Source organism: Tubulanus polymorphus, unplaced genomic scaffold (assembly GCF_964204645.1).
Source record: "Tubulanus polymorphus unplaced genomic scaffold, tnTubPoly1.2 scaffold_35, whole genome shotgun sequence".
Lineage (NCBI taxonomy): Eukaryota > Metazoa > Nemertea > Palaeonemertea > Tubulaniformes > Tubulanidae > Tubulanus > Tubulanus polymorphus.
The window spans coordinates 3,979-21,748 of NW_027437442.1; the positions used below are offsets into that span (position 1 = coordinate 3,979).

General features: G+C 37.4%; 2 protein-coding genes across 2 annotated transcripts; one reads left to right on the top strand and one right to left on the bottom strand.

The window, feature by feature from the left end:
• Positions 1–207: 207 nt before the first annotated feature.
• On the bottom strand, positions 208–1,551 carry LOC141914509 (uncharacterized). Its single transcript, XM_074805732.1, has one exon. The coding sequence runs from the start codon at positions 1,549–1,551 to the stop codon at positions 208–210; it is 1,344 nt and encodes a 447-aa protein (XP_074661833.1).
• Positions 1,552–12,118: 10,567 nt separating this feature from the next.
• Positions 12,119–15,600, top strand: LOC141914508 (TNF receptor-associated factor 5-like). Its single transcript, XM_074805731.1, has 3 exons — positions 12,119–12,164; positions 14,255–15,162; positions 15,523–15,600. Exons 2-3 carry the CDS (start codon positions 14,266–14,268, stop codon positions 15,559–15,561), a joined length of 936 nt encoding a protein of 311 aa, XP_074661832.1. The 5' UTR covers positions 12,119–12,164; positions 14,255–14,265; the 3' UTR covers positions 15,562–15,600.
• Positions 15,601–17,770: the final 2,170 nt, after the last annotated feature.

Consider the following 17,770-nt stretch of genomic DNA (forward strand, 5'->3'; position numbering starts at 1 on the left):
GATCTGATTCTCCATAACAAAATCGTAATAAAAATCACAACCTATCAATAAATCAATTGAAAATGTCTCATCATCAATAGGATGAGCTAAGATTAAACCTTGTAGATAATTGTAATCTTTAAGTACGGTTCTATCACCAAGACTAATAGGTTGTGCTATTTGTGGCACCACTAAAGCTTCAATGTTTATTATGGATTGATCGGTACACTAGACCTTTAAACTGACGACGTCCAGAGAACGGATTTGTGGATTTGAATTGACACCACCAAAACCAGTAATATTTATCTGATCAGCTCGAATGGGTTTCAAGCCTAACAAATTAACCAAAGATCTATTGACAAACGTCCTCTGAAAACCGTCGTCAAATAAAGCGCCAATTTCAGTTGAATAATCTTTGCTTAAAACATGAATAACAGCCGTTTTTAACAGAACACAATTATTAAAACGCTGCGAACATTGAGTATGCATTTGAGTTGATCTGTCAACCTTCGGCGTTGAATAGACATTATTTCGTTGAGGACCAACTTTATGTAGAGAACTATTCTGGCCTTTATGATTCTGGCTACGCGCCGGTGAACCCAGTTGCAAATTTTGAGTACTTGTATGTTTATGATAGTTCGAGCCTACCGAATTAGAATTATTAGAAACACAAATACTGCTATGATGCTTTTTCCTACAAAATTTGCACCTAGTTTCTGATTTACAGTTAAGGGATATATGTCCTGTACGTAAACAGTTGAAACAAAGACGATTTTCTCGTATAAATTTCACCTTGGCTTCTACATCATATTTAATACAATTTATAGATGAGGGTTTCTCTCCACAATATACACAATTTCGAGAAGAAAACGGATATTTATCCACCTGCCCTGATGCAATAAACACAGAGGCTTCGAAATCAGGCTTAACAGCAGTTTTGTTACATAATTCTAGTATATCCAATTCATTCTTTAAGCATATCAATAAATTTGGGAATGACCAAATAGTCGAATTCCGACCCCGGGTCATATTTTGTACTAATGTGACTGGCAACCGTTCAAGCAAGACCGGAATCAATAATTCACCATAACTGTCTGGAGTTTTTCCAAGACCTTCGAGCGATCGGACATATAAAATAAGCTTATCGTAGAATGCTCTAATGCTAGCTGCGGTATTAGATGGCTCGGTTAACTCTAATAGAGCTTTCATATAGGCTGATATTAAGCGCGAAGTTTCCCCAAATCGTGACTTCAGTAGATCAACGGCAATTGTGTAGTTATCGGCGGAGGTCGATATACCGGCAATACAAGAATAAGCTTCACCGGACAAACATGAACGCAAATATGTGAATTTATTCATTGTCGGAATATCGGTTCTATGAACACCTGTTTCGAAGCTATCCCAAAAACTGCTCCACTCCAAAACATTACCAGAAAATTTCGGAATTTGTAAAACTGGTAGTTTAATTGGCAAAGTTCTGGGATTTGATGGACTGAACGAGGGCTGTAAACTTTCAACTTTTCCATTTGTATACTGCAAATTCGCGTTTAGTTTCAGCGACGGAACGTGCATAGTCGTCGTGTGTCATGAATTCTTTCTCAATTTCATCATCTCCGGCGAGGAGTGATACAATTTCGTAGTGGCACGATGTTAATTCTGACAATTTTTCGTCGACATGTTTTGAATGATCTATGAGTGCCTGGTTATCGGTCGTGCAGGCAGATATCAAAGCGTTAATGTCATTCACGTACCTTGTTATGACCGAACGTAACCCACGACGAGTTCCAGTAAATTTCTTCAAATCCTCCATGATTCTTCTCTTAGGTTCGAGGGACCAATTTTATGTCAGGAAGACATAAATAACTAACATATAACGAATTCCATTCAACGTATAAACAAGGTTTATTAGAGTAATTTCATACACTTCCGCCCTGCTTGCGAGAGCTCTAGTACACACACATCCAACGCCCTCTACAACACCACCGCGCATGTCACGCGGGAAAATAATAATACAATATAATCCGTGGCGGGAAAATATTCCCGACAGCGTAGAATTTCGAGACCGCGACAAGAAAGAAAAGGCCTTCAAGGAAATTGCATGAACAAGGATGGTAAAAAACATACGGAAATCTTTTTTCAAATGATAAATAATTAAAATTGTGGTCGTATTAATTACTGCCCAAAACAATTGAGATCTTTCCATATTTTCGATTCTAGCAGTTAAAATAGACAGCTATTTTTAAGAATACAATCTTTTTTATCAGTAAAATGGGTAAGATGAAAATTGAAGGGACTGCGAGATAAGTACTGCAAGGCTGAAAAATCTAAGCCGCCTAGTGGGAGTGCAGCCAGAAAAATTTAAAACAAAACCAAATGGCTTCTGGATAAGCTGCAGATCCTTGCTCCGCATATAGCCAGCAGACCTTCAGTCTCAAATTTAAATCAAGTAAGTATAAGAACATTTCAATTTGCATTTTATTATTGTTCGTAACAATATCAATATAGTCATAACATGAACAAAATCGCTACCGATTTTAAACCATCGAATCCTGCCACGGCACAGCTTCTAATTTTGAGAAAAAGGTGGCGAAAAATTATTATTGTGTGTAACAATATCAATATAGTTACAACATGAACAAAATTGCTACCGATTTTAAACTATCGAATACTGCTACGGTACAGCTCCTGATTCTGAGAAATAGGTGGCCAAAAACTATGGTTGTGCTTTTGCATCTTTAGTTGGATTTCGATCATTTGATGTACTATGCACTTCGCCATATACCAGCTGACATCGAATGGTTGTCTTTTTCAATGTCACCGACACTTGCATAAGAATGTTTTTTTTTTTACTAAATTAGTTGTGTTAGCAGCATGCGGCCAATATCAGGCTGGTTACTTTGTCGGGGGAGAGATTGTCATCAAAAATGCTCTAAAGCGGTTGGATGCCAAAAGCATTTTCAATAACTCGACGAGCCCTTGAAAGCCGATGATTAAAAATGTTTTCCTTTTGTAAAGGTTTCTATGTGAGAAGGGCTTCACCATCGTATTTTTAATGCGAATGCATCATCGCCGACTAGATGATAGTTAATTTTTTATTCTGATTCTCCAATACGTACATTTTTCATCGGGAAGGTTTAATGAATTATCACCCAGTGCGTTCTTTATTGATGAATCATTGAATACACCAGCATCACCAGCCCTACCCGCTGCCCAAACATCAACATAAACAAATCTGTAATTGTTATCGGCTGTAGCTAGAAGTAAAACACAACGACAGACGACGACGACGACGACGATGATGAAAATGACCAGACTCAGCAGATACGCTCGACAAAAAGCTGACACAAAATAAGAAAGTCACATTATCAAGGAAGTGACAAGCTGGTGAGAAATTCAATCCTCTCCAAACCAGTCTACTGTTATGGCCAATATGTACCAACCACATTGTCAGATTTGGATCCAAAACTAAGTTTTCTAGCTCAAAATAGAAAAAAAATGAAATACTTTTTTCACGCTCAATGTGGAACTTTAATGGAAACATAAAATTACAGCCATTTTCCGCAAAATCAACAGCAGCCTTACTTTCAATCGAACTACAACAATTGGACACAATCAGAAGAAACTTTTCAATACTTCATCAGATGTAATAAATTGTAAAGATATGATGTCATATTTCTTCAATCATTCAGTCATCGAGTCAGTACCAATAGTATTCAATTCATATCCTGCTTTTATTATCATATATCAATTCTATTTTTTCATCATTCAGTCATCGAGATACACCAAATAGTATTCGATCCATATTGCTATTACATCAGGCCGCTTCTTTTAGCGACTCTCCAGGGATTTTAAATTCTATAACAGCATTCTTTCTCGAGTGTCGAAAACCCGAGTTTCAGCTGCTCGTAGTTTCTCTACTGAAGCAAGGCTTATATCAATGGAAAATTCTGCCCCTCGTATTCCTGCATCAAGGAACCGCCTATACCTGCGGTACCTTACAGCTAGGAATGAACTTAACATCGTCAACGTGTATTTTCCGTTTCGTTTACGTTTAAATTGGAAAATGGTTGGCGTTTGGGAAAGAAATTAAACGCATACCAGACATTGTAACCATGTTGTATCAGCTTTAAATCGTTCCAATCGCGTGTACGATGCGCTTCAATTGGAAGATAAACGAAGTTAATTCTCTGCTGCCATATCGAAAATACATCTGAACAAATAATGAAAAACAATGAAAGGTTTGTTAGAATCCGGAAATTTCAATATTGTGCGTGAAGCAATTTCCTCTTTTAACACGTAAAATGATCGACGCTCCACAACAACTAATAATTCGGTTTATTCTTCCGCACCAGAATTTACCCATCTGTTGAATAAGCATCTGAGTAGAACATTGTCGAAAGGTTTCTCCACATTTGTTAGTTTCCGAATTACGGAATTACACAAGGTTCAAATGGCTTTTTTAATACTCATTTTCACAAACAGTAACAGAACCAGGCCACTTCAAAATTAACACACCGAAACTCTCTACTGAAAATCACACCACAAACTCAAATCCTCTCTTTTCACGCACCACAAACTACATCTGACCTACTTCGTATACACAAATCATTGATAAACATCATTCATGTAACTATTAAACCCACGACAACGAGACAATCAGAGGCGACCACTGCCCCCCCCCCCCCCCCCCCATATAATTGAGAGAATTCAGGTTCACCTATACGATGCTCAAACACATTTATTGATCAAGAAGTTTACGTCTTGTGTACATGCGTTTTCGGTGGATAAAGCGATTATCCACTTTGGAATCGCCGGGCTACTCTAAACAATTCAGCTTCGGCCAATTCTTCTTTCCGATTTTCGTCATTTGCTATAGCGAAGGCCCAGGCGGCAGCAAACATCGTGCATACCGGAACAGCCAGTTTAATCAAACCTGCAACGGAAAGCAACGCGTGTTATTGAACTGCTTGATTACTCTGGAACCTATTTCCATTGTAACACGGTTTTATGTTGACTGTGGACCTAGTACATATGTTGTATACGTTTAATTCAATCCTTTGGCAATGTCTGTGTTGTGCCTCCAAGATTTGATTATTCACATACGTATACGTACACAGCGCAGGACAAGACACGGGGTAGCGGATAGGGTACTCCATATTTCATGCATTTTTATACAAAAATCTTTTAACGATGTCGTGCAAGGACCTTTTCATAAAAGTGTTATTCCTCGTGTACGTTGAAATGATGGAATGGCGGGACTCAAACCTACTTTAGTTATAGCTGAGTCACTGAATACAAAACAACTTCAATGTAGTTTTAAACTGGTTTCCTAAAGCACTTCGTGCCATTCAAACTTTCAATGTGCATTTAAACACCTTTGATTCAGTTTAAGAAGAGAATTTATGTGTTTTGATATTAACTTCCCCTGGGCGGAAACTATTCTAAAAAGGCACGTACGATGTGAGATGTAAGGTACCGTACAGTGACCCAATCAACTACCCCACGTTTTATCCTGACCCAATATATACATATACAGCTTATTTTCTCCGACCATATCAGCTTGCATGTTGTACAACATGTCTCTAGCCCACACAACTAAATTGCACCCCATCTTTATAAAACCTGACCGGTGAGAGTATCCTTTAAACAGAATTCAGTGATTAATGTAACTACACACATTCAAAAGGGCGTGATCCGCCAACGTGTGGGTTTAATTCAACAATGTTCTGCAACTATTTGAGTTTAAATTGACCTGCAACGAATTTCCACGTAATAATGTTGGTTTAATTTGATATTTGATAAATCTTAAAATTTGTTGGTTCCAAACAGATGAGTACAAATATTTAAGCAGTATACTTACTCAGCATTTTTAGTGGCTAATCTGGAGAATCCGATAATAATGCCTAGAAATGCGAATATGTTCATATAAATCAAATGTTAACTCATATCTATAAATTCCGCTGTCACTTTTCTACCCCCTTTTTCACACCGGGAGACTTTACCACGTTCCACTCTTACATGGATTCGAAGCTGATAGTATCGAGAGACTCTGCCAAATTTCACCCACGCTGGGTTTTGGATCTGATGGCATCGAAAAACTCTATCATATTTCCCCCTCGCAAGGATTCGAACCTGATAACATAGCCAGACTTTACCATATGTTCGTCCCTCGAAGGGATTCGAACCGATTTACATAACGAGTCAATGTCATGTCTATAAGGGATTTGAAGAATGTCGGGGTTCTTGCTCATCATGTTCGAATCACCAATCTTAATACTTACGTTGCAATGAACGGGTGAGTACTGTCTCTTCTAGCGAAATGTTGGCTAGAAATAAACGGTGAATATATTGAAGCAAGAATCGATGAATTATTTAAACAGGCTTCGGCTTGATCAGGAGTGAAGAGATATTATTATGTTTGTTAGATGAGAGCAAATATTTCGAAATTCACATCTGTTTCACCAAACACGGAAGTGTTTCGTCGATTATTGATTGTAAACTCAGCGCTATATAATTTTGTACATATCGAAATTTATTCGATGAACTTTTCTTTAAGTTAAAATTACTGTCGTTCTAGTGTTATCAGTAAAAAGCTTTGGGAAAGTTGACCAAAAGTTGGTTGGAGTTAACAAGTAAATAGTTGACTTGGTGATTATTTGAACTTCATTGTTATTATGATATTTTATCCACCGGTTATCTTTTACCAATTTTTGAGCAACTTTGAAAATGAACTAATTTCACAACGAAAGACTGAGAATTCGTCACAGCACCTGGTGGGCCAACGTGACGTTGCACCTCCCATACCGAGAGCCCCAAACTCCCCGGGATGGCTTCGGTGCTCGCATTGACGTTGTAAAATAATTTGGAAAGGAGCCCCATTGAATAAAGCACACTTAAATTTGGTTTTAGACCCTTCCCAGAATTTAACCGAAGTCAGCCGCTTCCATTTTCATAACTCTAAATTGAAACTCCGTTGAAATCACGTAAAACATAAGACACAGCTGAAAATGAATTAACATAATGTTTCGATGATTCACTATCAACATAGCGTCGCCAGATGTTTAATCCCAGTAGTAACTCTGCCTACGGGCCTGGCAAAGTTATCGTTAAGTTATACATTCCTACTCGTACTGCAGAAGGAACTACGTAATTGAATAGACGTCAGATCAATAAAGAATCCCTTTACCTAAGGACTTTTGCGTTAAGAAAAGACCATATTTTCGTCAACTAAGTGATTTGCGAAGACAGATACAAAATAACTTTCAAAATTTGACGAATATTTTTTCGAAAGTGTAAAGAATATATCTTTGCGGTAATGCCGTCGATCCCGCCGCTCGGGTTCGATCGGGGTTTGAATATTATATTTGATTGATGCTTGAAGGTACAGTACGGTACGTGTCCAATGCACTGTTCCTATAAATATTTTTGAAATTCTGGTATTGTATATAAAGCATAAATTGTTTTCTTTTTCTCCTGATTTGTTGTTCATGTCATTTGATTCGGGCTCGGACAAACCCCCTTTTAGTGAAAGTTCCCTTTTCAAATGACGCCTATTTTTTAAATTTTCTAAAAAAATTTCTCGAAAATTAGAAAGGGCACATGAAGTCGTTCCCATCAATCACAAACGTACAAAAGGATTTTTAAGGATGATAATTTCAATGAAAAAGACACATTCAGTCGTCTATCAATACCAAAAAAAACAAGAAAGGGCACTTACACGGTCCTAAGCCTCTACAACATTCCCCCCTTAAAGAAATTTTAGCCCGCAGGTTCCCTGCTCATCATGTTCGAATTGCTAATTCTAATACTCACGTTGCTTTCCTCCAAAGGTATGTTTGCTAGAAATAATACATGAATTTATATTAACTGTAATTCAATAATTATTTAAACAGACTTCGGCGTGATCAACATTGAAGTTATGTTGGATGGAAGTAAATATGGTTAAAAATCCACAGCTGTTCAATAAAACACAGAATAGTCTCGTCGAGAGCGATCCCGGTAACGATTTTTGCGTCAGTACCACATTAAAATTGTCCAAACTATGTAGATATCAATATACAATCTTTGGATGCAGAATTAGTATTTATTGAAGAAGTTATGACCAATAAAAGAAAAAATACAAAATATACAATTATTTATGCAAATTTAGAATAATAATTGCAATAAAGTCATTCCAAAAGACTCGCTGTGCGGCGTGTCATAGGTACCACAGGCGTAATTGTATGGAACCATATGTAGCCCTGTCGCTTGAATGACATAATGCAGATGAGCTTCTGTGAACATGTATTATTGAAATGTTTTAATGTGCAAGCTCAAATATGAAGGTGTCGTAATATGGATATGAAAGTTCCACGAATTGGATCCTCAATAGTTGAGCTGTCCTGCAGGTGATGACAAACGACATCCAACATACCGGGGAAATGGCTTGAAAGAACAGTTTCAGTAGACACCCTACACACCAATTTGGTGATGTCAGTACAGCACAGTTGGCAGTCGATACCCTACACACCAGTTTCGTGTTGTCAGTACAGGACAGTTGATAGCTTAAAACCTAAAACACCCCATCATTTTACATTGGTAACGTAAGGGATTATCCAAAATGATCGACACCTGGCCAATATGTTTTACTCCTCCGCTTACGAGAGGGGGGGGGGGAATAAATATTTGAAAATATTCTGGCTGAAATATCGACTCACCTATATGTTTTATGAAAGGTAAAAAGCCCATACTATAACATTATTATTAAATGTCGCATTTCCTAATAGTTTTTGACTTTTTTAATTATCTCTTAATTAGGGTTTTCTGACTTTCGTCGAAAACCCTCTTGAAATTCTGTTGATTATCATTATTATTATATATTTTCCGCCGATTTCGTCAAATAAAATTCATCTTCATTCAGATTCGGCAACTGACAGCTTCGAAACGAAATGTATAAATTGATACTGTAATAACGGTCTCTCTGAACCAACAGATTGTCTGAATGTACTTTCCATCCTATTTGAAACTTAAAATTACTTATTAGGTTACTGTAAATAAAGAATTGAATTGAATTCTTAGACAACAAGCACCAGCGAAATCACAGTTTGTGACGTCATTTAGTAAGTAAATAAAGGAGGGCTCCGAGAATTTCCAAATCACGGGGGACTATACTGGGGTTAGACCAATCAACCAAAAAGAGGATTGCTCCGATAATATCCAAATCATCTCATTTTATTTTTTCCATCGAAAACCCGGTAATTAATTTTTCCTTTCGATCACATGCATCCAGAAAACCCGTTATCGCTGCTTTACAGCTATATTTATTACTTTGTTTTTTTTGGGTAATAATGACGCTCATTCAAGCATGAACTTGCGTTGAAAATATTATAATCATCACACGGAGGAAAATGCTCTGATGATCACATTTCAATTCGTATGTGCGATGTGCCTTTTAAGCATTTAGAAATATCAAAATTATATATATATCATCATAATCATCCAAACCTCATGATTATCTTCGCACTGGATTCATGAGAAACAATGAAAATAAAGATGACCGTAAAAGGCATATGTCCTAAGGGAGCACCTCAAAATGTCAATAGTTTCATCAATTAGAATAACTGTCTAATTGATTTTATGGCCTACATGGCCATACCCTGGCCATATGCTAAGATAAATGAACATCGGGGGAAGCACGCTTCGCTGATAGGCACATCTGTACACCTTTTCTGAAACTTTTCTTACACCTTTTGTAGGAAAACCTAGATACGGAATAAAAACAACTTTAAAGCTTGTTTGTTTGTAATAAATCTTTTATATTTTGCGTAATCTCATAAACACAACACCTCGAAATCATTTAAAATAAAACTATTGTTGGTATATGGTCGTAGTTTCACTGGTGCCACAAGGAGGACCAAGTACTTCATCAAAATAACCCAAACATCGACCCAGTAGAATATACGAAGACATTAGTTACTACGCATAATGTGAATTATTGATTATTAAACAAAATTGTATTAGGTTTCATTTTAATGAGATGTACATGAAGCGAGTAGGCACGTTGTCGGTCGTGCCATTAGTTTGTACATATGCGAAATATAAACCGTCTGTAAAAAGTCGTTTAAACGTACCGCAAATATTCCCTCGAACGACGAAAGAAAAACATGTTTCTACCATTTTAAATAAGCGATGAATTTTATTCGCTCAGACTCCAGTGTCCACATTAACCCGTCACATAAGTATAACAAGAAAATTAATTTTAATAAATTATTTGACGGCTGCAAAGAAAAAGTAGAATTTTTGGGATAAGCTAATGTGGAATTGCAAATTTGAAATCGAAGCTTTGAGAAATGTGGGGATATTATGATATTTGGCGATTGGGTAGATGATACCAGTCGTCTTCGACTGTAGTGGTGGTTTTCGTTATTGAAAATCGTCAATGAATAATTAATAACTTGTGACCGACTTCATTCCGTTTCCCTCTAAGCTGGTGTACAACTTCATTGCCTCCGTGGTTGGGGAAAGAGCTCGTATGATGTCTCCTTCATCATATTCGTAGAGTAGCCGTGTTAACCAGGTTTAAAATTAGTAACGAGACGAGTAAATATTGTATAGGTTAACTATTTATTTGCGTGCGTCAAATGAATAGTTAACTTATACAGTAATACTCGTCTCGTTACTCCTTCATCACAGTGACCTTGGAGCATATCATGTGGCCTAGCCAGCCGGCCCGGCCGGTCCCCGGTTTGGTTCTCATTTACGCTCGATATCCTCTTGAGTCTGGGTTGAAGACAATTTCATTTAGAATATTATTCTGTATGAATTACGCATGTGTTTTGTATGTTGTATTTTCTTATTTTAAAATTTTAAACTTTTTTGGGAATTTTATATGTAATAAAGATCAATCAAGAATTGAATTGAATTGTCGCGTAATACACATGCCATCAGAGGACACGGAGCCGTATATGACAGCTATGCTATTATAAATTGCTATGCTATTATAAATTGCTAGTCTTATGAAACCTGCATACCCATAATATCGAACTAATTTTCTAAAACATTTGAATATTGAAATATTATATGTTTACACATTTCTATATTGACCGCTTGTAGCCGCAGATGAAATTCACGCCGGCCCTACACGGATCGTAGATGGCTTCGACATTCCACCAGCATCCCCATGTCAGGGTCTTAATTTTATATCAGACTTCCAAATCGTGTATACATCCGCCATTTTGACCGAATATCCGATTTTCTTATCATTTTGAGTTTTCTTTTCATTTTGCTTCTGAAATAATCATACATCCATTACTATTACAATACGTCTTCCAATGGTATTCAATGCAATATATAGCATTCCGATGTTCAAATAAAGGTCATTATATAATCACAGGAAGCCATTCAACATCTTTGTCAATAATATTATGCCAAATAGCTTGTATGTGTACACATAGACCTGTGACGTTTTACACATCGATTTACGGTAGTCGTTTGTAAAATGACGCTGAATGGTTAACATTGTTTAGGTTTCATTATGGTAACGTTTTATAAGGCGTCAAAAAATTTCATGGTTTTATACTGAGTGCGGTGATCTGTTGTGTACCATAATAATTTCGCATTCGACACTGATAGGTATTTTCTTCGATGCTTCCAACACGTATAGTCCTCTACACACGCCTCAGTGGCCTTCTATACAATAGTGACATCTGGTGGATATTCATTTGCCACATTGGAATCCCCGATAGATTCGAAGAAGGCATCGCAATTTTACCCCAGGTTCGAATTAAGATATATTCGTTTAGTTCTCGTATTGTAAGTAGCAATGCTTTACCTTACACGACACTTTTAATCAGCCGACTTAAACAAATAAATAGTGTTCATAGAATATATCATTCATAATACCTTCCTTTGATGAGAAAACTTGCAGTTTCTTCTTCTTTTGAAAGAAAGCCGCGTTCTCTCACGGGTTTTTGTTTATCCGTCTTTTGGCCGCGAATTGAAATCAATCTTAAGCATTCGAACTGAGTGCTATATTTACACCCAAATGAACCGGTTTTCGCGAAATCGTTCTTTCTGTCCACGAGCATGTATACTGCATTAATCATATATTGCGTGTATACATTGAGAGCATATTCGACTAAATTTCGAATTAACAGCGCATAGGTACAACCAGTGAAACGGATAGAGGCTTCCTACGAGAAAGTAAGGTAAGAAAGTCATTGAGAATAAGCAAAACTTGATTACATTCGTTACCGACACCAATTCTCAAGATTTTCTAATTCTGGCTCTGCAGTGTTCACCCTCGCGACCGGGCTATTTTCAGAAACCAATCAATGAAGCTGTTAAATCCTGCAAAATTTGACACTGATACGGTGCGGGCTACCATACATTACCGGTACTGAAAACTTCTCATAGCAGAATAACAGATTTTAGCATATGCTTTAGTTTAAAGGTGCATTCTAAAAATTTGAAACAAAAATGATATAACTTCTCAACATGTGTGTAGTTGTATGTGTTTGTTTGCGTGTTTTGCACAAAATACTATGTAACAAAAAACAAAAGTTCAATGGTTTGTGAAGAGTGAATTTTGATTTTCCGAAGTCTGTGTTTTGAAATACACGCCACTGTAAACAGAGGAAAAGCAATGTGGTACCACCGTAAAGTGGATTATTCAGTCGTACTAACGATATTTATCAAAACCTTGCAATAAGAAAAAAGTATACGGTGAGATTTAGTTTCAAAATGAATTCAAACTAGATCTCTTTCTAAACGATTTTCTATGTCATGTATTAAAGCAACTAAAAGGGAAATCCAATGATTTGTCGAATGGGGATTTTAATTGTCCTAAGATACAAATTGATAAGGCAGCGTAATATACTGAATGTTACTGTTACTACCAGTGCTCAGGGAACACGGGTTAGATTTGTATGAAGTGAATCAAACAGGAAATAAATGTTCATTTGATTGAAATTCTACAGCAGATCTTTATACAGAAATAATCACGGATTTCACGTTCCAGTAAAAGATATACGTAAAAATTCACGAAGTTACAAACATGGAATAGTGTGAAAATATCAAATAGAAATTCTCTCTGTTCCGTCGATAGTGTTAAAAATGAAATGATAGTAGGTGGAAGCGTAAACATTGCGAATGCGAGTGAAACTGTTACAAGCATTATTGTTGTACGTTTTGATTTTGTAGTTTTCTGATCAGATAACACCATTTTTGAACCCCGAAATAAGTGAACGATTATAACAGAGTTTGATATGATAATCAAAGTCAACGCTATAAGGTTTCCGTAGCTGACAATTATGGTAAAAACGTTATTTGGTCAAACATCAGAAACCTGTCAGAAAAATGTATCGCCAGAACAGGTGTCAGGTATAGAACCAGCGCATTCACTGCAGATATTGTCAGTATAGCATATCTCGCGATTCTAGGTGTACAAATCAAACAGGATGTGACCGGGAAGAGTACAACTATCACACGTTCTATTGAAATAGCAACTATCAACCACGAACTATTTGCGCCACCAAGCTCCACCAAAAATTCATAGACTTTACAATTGATCGCCGAGGTCATCACTGATATGGGAATTATCTTAACGTGAAAGAGAACAGACTGTAAAACCGGCATAAAAGTTAAACGTATGCAGTAAATAGAATCACTGAGAGACAAAGCGATCGAATAGCTAGCGTAAGATAAACGGCGGAATCTACCACGTGTCATTATCAGAAAAGTAGCCGAATTCCCAAATACTCCTAAAAGAAATTAAATAGGCAAACTGACCAATGACAGCATACGGTAGATTCCGGATCTGTTGTCCAAAGACCTGAGAATGATATAACTGATATAAGGTCAGCCGATGTGCGTCCGCGTAAGATTCATCATTCACGTAGTATGCATACGTGTACAATGTAACGCATACGTATGAAATCGGTTTCTTATTTATAGAAACAAGCTCATCTTATAGGTTGCATCATATGAAAGAATCGAGTTCCAGCAGTTTAACACAATATTAGACTGAAAGTTTTGTGAAAGCTTATTATTATTACACGAAATATAAATGTTACTAAATTGAAATGTGTTTTACGATAACTTTTTGAACAGGTAGGAAAGCTTTAACAAAAATTCATTTCGATTCGTTACCAGGGAGACGGAGAGAGAAAAGGAGAGGGGAGGTGGGAGGGAATGAGAGGAAATGGAGGGAGAGGCGGTATGGTTTCTGTACATTTTAAAGAAGTAGAAGTAATCGCTTCTCAGCCAATTGTCAACGCGAATTCTATTTACATTTCAGATTCAGCCTCTATGGGTTTGGATAAAGATCTGTTTTTAGGTGAAATACCAGACGATTTAATTTGCTCGATATGCGACAAAGTGTTTGCGGAACCGGTTGCGAACTGTTGTCCGCACGTGTTCTGCTCCAGTTGCATCCGACGAAGGCTGAAACTAAAAACCAGCAGATTTTGTCCGATTTGCGAAACGCCGCTGAACGCTAAACCAAGCCAGCCACCAGAGGAGTTCAAGTCAAAACTACTCAGTTTGAAATTACGCTGCGTGAACCGCTGTGGCAGTGTTCACCCTTTATCGGCTCTTGCCGATCATTTGGCGACCGACTGCCCAAATGCACAACTCGAATGCGGGAATAGGATTCGCGGTTGTCTTCTGAAAATCAAACGGAAGGACTTCGACGCGCACGGACACACGTGTTCGTTCCGGATCGTGAATTGCGATGTATGTGGCATGCGCACTTTGTATTGCGACTTGTTCACGCATCAGAAACGGAAAAATTGCCTAAGCCAACGACTGCGCTGTGACGTATCCGAGGGTCGACGTTTAACCTCTGCCTCGGTACGCAGGCATTATCAAGACCTGACAGCCGCGCAAAACCAGGTCAAAAAATCGGAGAAAAATTACTGGGAAAAAAGGGTTAGAACGGCAGATTTCTACAGCGGTCGGAGGCGTCCGATATCCCGCCCGTTAACCACGTGGTCGCAGGAGACGCTTCCTATCGGTGACTGGGGCGAACGACCAGACACGGCACGGACGTTCCTGACCAGTCGCCCGGGTACGAGAGACGCTTCGGAGATAGCTGAACGGCCCCTCACCAAGCCGATGACGTCATCGTTACAGAAATGTACGCGATGTTGTAAAACTGTCCAGAACGGTGATCTCGAAAAACGCACGTGTTTTTATCACTGCGGGGTAAGCGATATATGCTTCTTTCTTTGCCACCACCAGCTGGCGCATCTAGAACAAGCCGAGACTGTTACACACACAAACTTAATAAAAGTGAATTGAAAGATCCTGGCTGCTTGCCAAAAGTGGCAACCTATGTTGTCTCAGTAGTTGAAGTCATATTGCACAAGCGACACCTGGTGGTTCTTCACTTGCTTTCCGTGGAAAGTAGTTGATTATTTAATGTCCGATTGCATCCCTGGCCGATCCTCACTTGCCTAGATTGGAATGTTCAATTGCCAAAGTAGCCCAAATTCGATCAATCAAAGTAAAAACATCATTCTGTTTCTTCATTTTCATGTCGTCTACAATCCATTCAACAAACAGCCGGTAAGAAAAATCAAATATGTTTACTCGAAGATCTGATGGCTTCCACGATATAAATATTAGTCGGAACTGGTCTCACACCGGTCGTTTCCAACTGGTGCATAGTTGTCAGAAAAAAAGGCGTAGATTGATCTCAAGTTGTTAGATCGGTTATTAAACTAAAATTCGGTATCTGAATGTTGTTTGGTTATTAGATTGGCTATAGAACTTAATCAGCTAAGACTGGTCATGGGCCTCGACTGTGGAACATTGCCATCGAAATCTTAATTACGTTTAAAGCCTGAACGATATTTAAATGTGATGCTTTATGTTTATTTTTCATACCTATAACGCAGATTCTGAAGTTATTTGTAAGTATGACAATTTTTTATCTCGTCTTCTAGTTATTAATATCGTTAAAAATATCACAAAAACAGAAAATTTTGATCAACTGGTTTTTTACTTCTATTTTCTATATTTTCGATTGGTCCACGTGCGCTTCTAGAGGGTAAGGACTTCCATATTTTAAAATGATTGCATTGTTATTTTTAAATCTAATTTGTTAATTATGTCAATCAATGTTAAACAAAAACGTTCTGAATGTTCTAACATTCGACCAATCAAAAGAGTAGCGAGTATTGATTAGCAATCGCAAAAAAAGAATCGTAGGTTCTCCCAGACCAAAACGTTGTCCTTTGAATGACGCCGCACCAAAACAACTTTAATCTTTTTTTTTATTTTAGCGCAAGAAAACCATAATTTATGTTTCATTATCTGTTTTCTTTTCTTTTATCTATGTTCGGCCGATTATTTCCGTTTATTCTAAACAAAAAGGGGGTATGTATAGTTTTGTAGACTATTTGATTCTCTTCTGATTCGTATTTCTTAAAACAGGTTTTAGCTAAAAACCGTTTTGAATATTGCTGCCCTCATCGAAAACGATAGTTTCCAATTGCAGCTAAAACCAAGAATTAGAGTTCGACTTTTTTTTTGCTTTAGCCACATAGCTCCATTCTTTAAACGATTTTCGAATCAATAATTTTCGAATAAGCATCTAATTTGAATATGAAAACGCCTTAAAATGGGAAAGGCTTCCAATTCCAATTTGCTTAAATTACAGAAACAATGATCTAAATAGCAAACAATTTCGGAAAGCATCTAATTTAAATATGCAAATAATTTGTTGATACTGTGACAGAATCTGAATGCGTAAGCGATTTCTTTTTGCAGACTTGCCAAAACTGTGGAGGTCTCGATACTCAACCGGCATGTAAAAGAGGACAGCACCTGTTTGACTCGCTTTCCAGGCCTTCAGGTACACCTACCAGCGTCGACTAAACGTTTAAAACTGGCACCAACTACTAGTGTCAGACGTTTGAGTAGCAATACAAACGAGGACTCTGTGACTCCGGCAATCGACGAATCCGCTTGGATCAACCTGGTGTCACAGCCAAAATTTGAACAACGATGCCCGATTTCTTATACGATGTAATCAGCTATATTCGTAATTTCCCCTTAATTTTCAAAATTAGAAATATTTTTCCATGCATCTTTAATCTTCAAAGTAAAACTTTTTGTTAGGTATCAACAACGCAATTGTCGGGTCGCGGGAGTAGCTTCTGTGTTGAAAATGAGTGAAATTAAGATGCAAAGAGAAACAGTTTCACAATTTCTAGCATATTTGGTTGGGATGAACATTTTCTTCCTTTCCCCCTCATTTTGGCCTCAAATAAAATAAGCAATTTTTAGCAATGATTGAATCTTTCGGTATCAATGCTCAAGGCGGATCTTAAGTCACTAAGCAGGGGAGAGGTTCCCTTTTGATCCGTTTACAGATGGTGTTTGGATTCATTTTAAATATTCTCGATGACTATAGAATGTAATATTCTTTTATTTTGTGAAAACGGAGTGTTTCATAAAGGTTAACCTATGGAAGTAGCCACGCAAATGCAATTTTAATAGATTTGAAATTTTGGTGGAATTTTTAATTTCATTGGTTGATCGATGAAAAATGAGGTCATATTCGTCACGATACGTGAGCTTTAGGAGGCTATTAGTTCGTGGCTCCTATCGCAAGGGGTTGTACGATATAGGTATTGGGGCTTTATTGGTTTGACTGGTTGTCGGTGAATTCAGTTCAAGTTTCGATATATTCTAATTCACAATAACTTTACACCAATAGACTTTCAAGATAGTTTCCTTTTTGTTTAATAAGTGATAGTTCTACTTATTTTGCCTTACTGAAGAAAACGTGTTCCAGTGAAAATTG

Bases quoted from the DNA above. Each gene is read 5' to 3' on its own strand.
- LOC141914508 (XM_074805731.1), top strand. From the start codon at position 14,266: ATGGGTTTGGATAAAGATCTGTTTTTAGGTGAAATACCAGACGATTTA. The intron at 15,163-15,522 runs GTAAGCGATATA...TTCAACAAACAG, and splicing joins CGTGTTTTTATCACTGCGGG to CCGGTAAGAAAAATCAAATA.
- LOC141914509 (XM_074805732.1), bottom strand. From the start codon at position 1,551: ATGCACGTTCCGTCGCTGAAACTAAACGCGAATTTGCAGTATACAAAT.